General features: G+C 42.1%; 1 protein-coding gene across 1 annotated transcript; it reads right to left on the bottom strand.

The window, feature by feature from the left end:
* Positions 1–4,480: 4,480 nt before the first annotated feature.
* Positions 4,481–5,053, bottom strand: uts1 (urotensin 1; the record flags this gene model as incomplete). The annotated part of the gene is made up of 1 exon (XM_080452571.1): positions 4,481–5,053. One exon carries the CDS (start codon positions 5,051–5,053, stop codon positions 4,481–4,483), a length of 573 nt encoding a protein of 190 aa, XP_080308697.1.
* Between the last annotated feature and the right edge of the window lie 947 nt (positions 5,054–6,000).

The raw sequence follows: 6,000 nt of genomic DNA on the forward strand, positions 1-6,000 counted from the left end.
CCTCTACGTGTGACCACGGCGACATCACTATGACTCAAACATACCATAAACAAACCCGATACGCCAATGTATAGGCATGTCCCTACGACTCAGACATAACCATAAACCAAAATAGCACGGGTCGTCTTGGTAGAACGGGTCGTCTTGGTAGAATGCGCGTGGTTTTTGGTGTTCTGCAGGGGCGACTGAATATGTAGTGTCTGCATCTAAAAAATGTTCTTCTTGAAGCAATGTGTCATATGGGAGTCGTCGTAATTGACTGGTTTGTTCAAATGCTTGTCTGTCTTCTTCATCTTCATTGTCTTGAACAGTTTCAGCAGTTGATTGGTGTGTTTGATCTATGTCAGTTTTCTCTAGTGCTACATAATGTATTTGATCAAGGTGGCCAATTTTTACAGTATTAAGACTTCGGCCTTGTTGTGGGATCAATTCAACTCTATAGTCCTCTTCTGTGTTACTGTTGTAGATGAGTATGCTTTCTTAGCACTTCAAAAGGACATAAATGGCCTTTTGAAGTGACACACCTATTTATAGGATTTTATTTCGTCATGCGTCCCTCTAGCCAATCAAAGGCATTGGTGTCAACATATTGACACGTGTCACGTGGAGCTTGACCAATGTTAGCTTGGCTAACATTGGTCTACAAGTGGGCGTGCCTGGCCTACAAGTGGGCGTGCCTTCAGATCAGGAAGCAGGCCGCGCTTTACCCAATCAAATGTAGTGGGCGGGATTTACGTGTCCGCCGATCCTTCCCCACTCGAAACAAACCGAAACTCATTTAACAATAGTGTCCTCGGAGCAGACAAAACCACGGAAAGATATTCACATTTTAACTTGCTCTTTCATCATGGAAACAAGTGGGCTTATAACCAAAACGATCCATGTTCTCTGGGAGAAGTGGTGTTAGTGTTCCGTGTAGAAATATTGTTAGTGGGAATGAAAACATAGTCGCACCACCGGAAGTGAAAGGATGAAGGCAGACCAAAACCCCGGTTTCCTTGCGTACGTGTGCTACGTCGACTTCCTCCCAGAGCCAAGTGAGATAGTAAAAAACAACAGAGGGCGCTGTTTTTCCTTTTCATTTGGCGATGGGTACCCAGATTGGGGAACCCCAGAAGCAAAGATTTGAGTTAAAAATGTTCGCTTTAAAAATGTATATATATTTCAAAGATATGCACACATTTTCACGATTCTTCTAAAATAGCAGATCTACAACCTCATAGCGCGGCACTCGGTGCTGCACTATGAGCTTGTAGATCTGCTATTTTTGAATAGCCAAAGCTAAGTGGTTCAAAATTATTGTGACGCTATCAGTGGTGTACCCACCATAGAGGCAGGAACTAAAATCTCGCTAGAAAATGAAGTAAAAGACTGACTGAAAAACAGGCAGTGAAAAAAATCCAAACAGAATAGTGGCCTTCGGACCATTAGCCCGCCTCCTCGTCCATTCAGGAGGGCAGGCAGCTAATCACCACCGTATCAATTCAGCAGAGCGACCCTCGCCTATATAGTGATGCAAATGTATGCCTTTTGTCCAGGTCACCTCACCTGGCATAAAAGGGGCTCTGAGAGCAGCTTGAGCCATTCATTAGTCATTACTACTGTCACTGTATTTAAATCTTTGTCAGCCATATACTTAGAAAATGTATGTCAACGTGTTTTGGAGAGACTTTCTAAATGTGCTAAAATATGTGTTGTCCAGATGTAAACACTCATACAAGAATCAGAGGTATCAGTATCATAACAATATCAAGTCAGTATCATGGTCAGTATCATGGTCAATATCCTGGTCAGTTTCATGGACAATATCATGGTCAGTATCATGGTCAGTATCATGACCAGTATTATGTCAGTTTCATGGCCAGTATCATGTCAGTTTCATGGTCAGTATCATGGCCATATCATGCCAGTATCATGTCAGTAACATGTCAGTATCATGGTCATTATCATGTCAGTATTATGGTCAGTATTCTGTCAGTATCACAGTCAGTATCATGTCCAGTATCATGGCCAGTAGTTATCTTGTAGATCTGTTCTTTTTGGCAAGCAACAACTATTTGAAATATTAACTAATATGATATATATATCTATTTATATATATATTTATATCTAAAACATTCTTTCTCCTCTAATTATAAATGGAGACATTCTATACAGATCAAATTTTCTGCAGAAACCTTTATGTAAAGCTTCCTCTGATTAGAATAATCCAAATATTTGATGAATAGCACATGTTCATAAATGACTGTCTTCTTATAGGATCAGTTGTACGTAATAACCTCTATAATTGTTATTTAATATCATCACTGACATGAATGATTTTCTATAATCTGTGAATTAATGATAAATGTTCATGCTCTGCTTGGAGTATAAGCTCCTGAATTTGTATGTCTTATTATATATTTATTTGTTTTCATTTGTCTTGTTGTCACATTTGGTATAGTGTTATTTTTTTGCTTTAGTTTTTTGTTAAATGTTTTGTTTATTTGCTTTTCTATCATGATCATCCTTGAGGGACCCCTTGAAAACAAAATGGTGCAAATATAATGATGAAATGCAAAAAGCACCAAGCCAAAATACCTCTACAACGACAATAAAAACCATGGTTTTCTTTTACTCAGAACTTTTTTATTACAAAATATAAATGGCAAAAAAGCTTTACTGCTGAAACAAAATGTGACTGAATCACTTCATTATTTGACAATGAAATGATGCATTCCGTTTGTTCTGTTACTTTTCTGAAAGTATAAGCATGCTACGGTGAGTATAATACATATGCACCAGCTCAAAATCAAGCTATGGAAAATGAATTATAAGAAAGGGTATTGTTTTGTACAGCAAAAGAGTAACTTGCATTGAGTGTATGGCCTGCCTTCCTCCCAACCTTAAACCTCCTTCTTAACCACATTCAACCTGGCATGCCTATTTTGGGCATGTCATTATAGGTGAAATTCAAAAACATTTCCCAACATTTCCAACATTTTCAAAAAATAGAGAAAATAGCAGCTACAAGCTCACAATGTGAGACTTTGTGAGCTTGTACATCTGCTATTTTTTAAATAGGGCTTAGGTGTTTGAAAACAGGTCTGTGGGGATAGGGAAATACATACAAATATATTCATTCAGCCACCACACACTATTTTTAATAGCTTTCCACATCTTGCAGCAACATTGGTGTTTAATTAGTTCAAGTGAGTCCCTTGTACAGATGCATCACAACAATTCAGTGGCACTGCCTCATATTCACTACGAATATTTTTTAAATAGAAAAGCCACATATTTCACCTAACCGGCTCCCTTGAAGAACCAAATTGGACTTTCACTGGTTCTGTCAATTGTTAATAGTTGCTTTTTATAACTTAACATGCTTCTCTGTGTGGTTCTGGAGCGTTTACAGTGTTACTTTTCTCTGGATCTATTTAGCAAAGGTCCTTACTCTGCCAGACTAAGAGTAATTTAACAGTGTCTGCTTTGCATACAAAAGTGGACACTAATGACCTAATGTTTGAGCCCTCACCTCACCCATTTGACTAAACAGAGATAATTCAATAAATAAACAAATAAACCATTGGATGCTAAGATGTGATGGTAGCTCCACATTCAAATCTTGAAACAGGAATTGATCTATCAACCAAGAGCAGTGGATACTATCCAAACAATCAATTCTATTCTCAGCTTTTCTTGTGAGATAATTGCCTCACTGCTACAATGTGTAAAAACAACATGATAGATTGTTTGCTTAAAGGATAGCGTGTATAGGCATATGCTGGCATCTTCATCCAAAACAGACTTCATGTGTTTAATTTATATAATATCATATTATGAAAAATGAAAACTGCTGCGTAAAATCCGGTAATGATGAGAAAAGCGCTCCCGTTTGTTACAGATCCACCGTGAGTCCAACGCTGAGTGGAGACTCCTTTTCCATTAACCAAGTCATTTTCCTGCAACGTTTTGGAAAGAAACATTTTGAGCTACATTTACGCACGGTCTGGATCGGGTGTAAATGGCACAGAATGAACGCGCGTGGTTGAGAGGAAGGCAGACATCACGAGTAAACGCAAACCAAATATGTCAAGGGTTTGAGACGGCGATCGAGGAGATATGTATATTAAGTTGGCGTTTTCTTTCGTATAGTGCTACAGCAGTGGTTCTCAAAGTGGTGTCCAGGGACCCTCAGGGTGCCTTAAAGGGGTTCCAAATGAACCCATTACAGGTCTGTAACTCTGAGATTACACAAATGTATAGCCTACCCTTACGGGTCCATTTGTACACTGTCAGAGTTATATCGGGGTCCTTCAAATCAAATAAAAAGTGTGAGAACCACTGAGCTATAATAGGCCAGCCTTGGATCAAGACTATCATAGATGTATTTTATCGAGTCTGCATGGCTTTAAAGTTAGACTCGATAAAATACATCTATGATAGTCTTGATCCAAGGCTGTTATAGGCCTATAATAACAAACGGCATCGGCTTTGATCACTTTCCAACTTCGTCCAGAAACTTGCGGTTCAGCTGCGCCTGCTCCCTCATGCTCTCCATCTTGGCCATTTCGATCATGTTTCTGAGCAGATGGAAGGTGAGGTCGATGGAGATGGGCGCGTCGTCGCCGTTCCTCTTGGAGATCAGATTCAGCCCCGCGTCCACCGCCGTGTCTCCACTGTCCGTCTCCAGCGCCGCCAGGCTGCGCGCCAGGTGCGCCAGGGCTCTGGCGTCCAGCTGCGTCGTGGTCGCCGTGACTTCTTGTTCCTCGCCGTGAACCATGTCGAGGGGGAACCGGGGCAGGAGGACAGCGTTGGGGTTGTTTGTCATCCGCGGGTTCCTCTGGGTCTGGAGGAACCGGAGGATCTTCTCGCCCAGGAGGTAGGACACGGCGCTGTCTCCGGCGGCTCTGAGGAGCGCCTCGTCCAGCGGGCTCCTGTAGCGGCCGTTACCGTCATCCAGCGACGAGCCCGGCGGCGCCAGGCTCTGCGGTCGGCAGGCGCCGGGCCGGATGATATGTGATGTGAGGAGGAACGAGGCGAGGAGCAGGAGCAACGGGGCGGTTTTCATAGTGGAGTGCAGGATGGTACCTGCGGAGAAGACACAGTGACATGCAGGGTTGAGCAAGATCAGAATCACACACACAGTGACATGCAGGGTTGAGCAAGATCAGAATCACACACACACACACACACACACACACACACACACACACACACACACACACACACACACACACACACACGCGCACACGCGCACACGCGCGCACACACACACACACACACACGCACACACGCACACACACACACACACACACACACACACACACACACACACACACACACACACACACACATACACACATAAATATACACACATGAATATAAAACAGCCTGCCAGTCATTGTCTTCTCAAAAAGTGGCACTTGGGGAATCAGTGTTGCTACAGAAGCTCTTCTAGACTAAATAAAGCTCTAGACTGTAACAGGCCTAACCATGAATTTTAGACATGAGCAGAGCAACTAGTGTAGCCTAGTCTCCAATAAGAAACGATTGGTGAAAGAAAAGCTGAATAAAAACATAGCCAATTAATTACACGTCTAAACGAATAAAAACATGATGTGCACGATGTAGGCTCATCTAAATTGCAATCGGCGTTCTTTCTAGCCTACTCTAGAGCATGCTGTTATAGTGAGATTAAATTCCTAATGCACTAATGAACTATCAGGCTATCTGGATTTCAGTCAACTGTTGAACAAACTATTCGGTCGCAGAACAGAAGCAAAACGAAGCACTTACTTTATTTCAGGATTGGTGCAGAAGGGAAAACTTTTGTGGCCGGTCAGTGAAGTGAAGGCGGATTGGAGAAGCCCGCCCCTCGGCGAGGTGTTATATACATCCAAGATCTCTCCATTGACGTCAAAGCAAGCACACATACAGCTTGTAAATTAGGTGACAATATCGGTTGAAAGGCAACGTCGTTAAGAATTAAAGCTGAGGGAGGGTGCCCAGATGGGC

The sequence above is a fragment of the Gymnoscopelus braueri genome (assembly GCF_963280865.1).
Source record: "Gymnoscopelus braueri genome assembly, chromosome: 16".
In the NCBI taxonomy this organism is placed as follows: Eukaryota; Metazoa; Chordata; class Actinopteri; order Myctophiformes; family Myctophidae; genus Gymnoscopelus; species Gymnoscopelus braueri.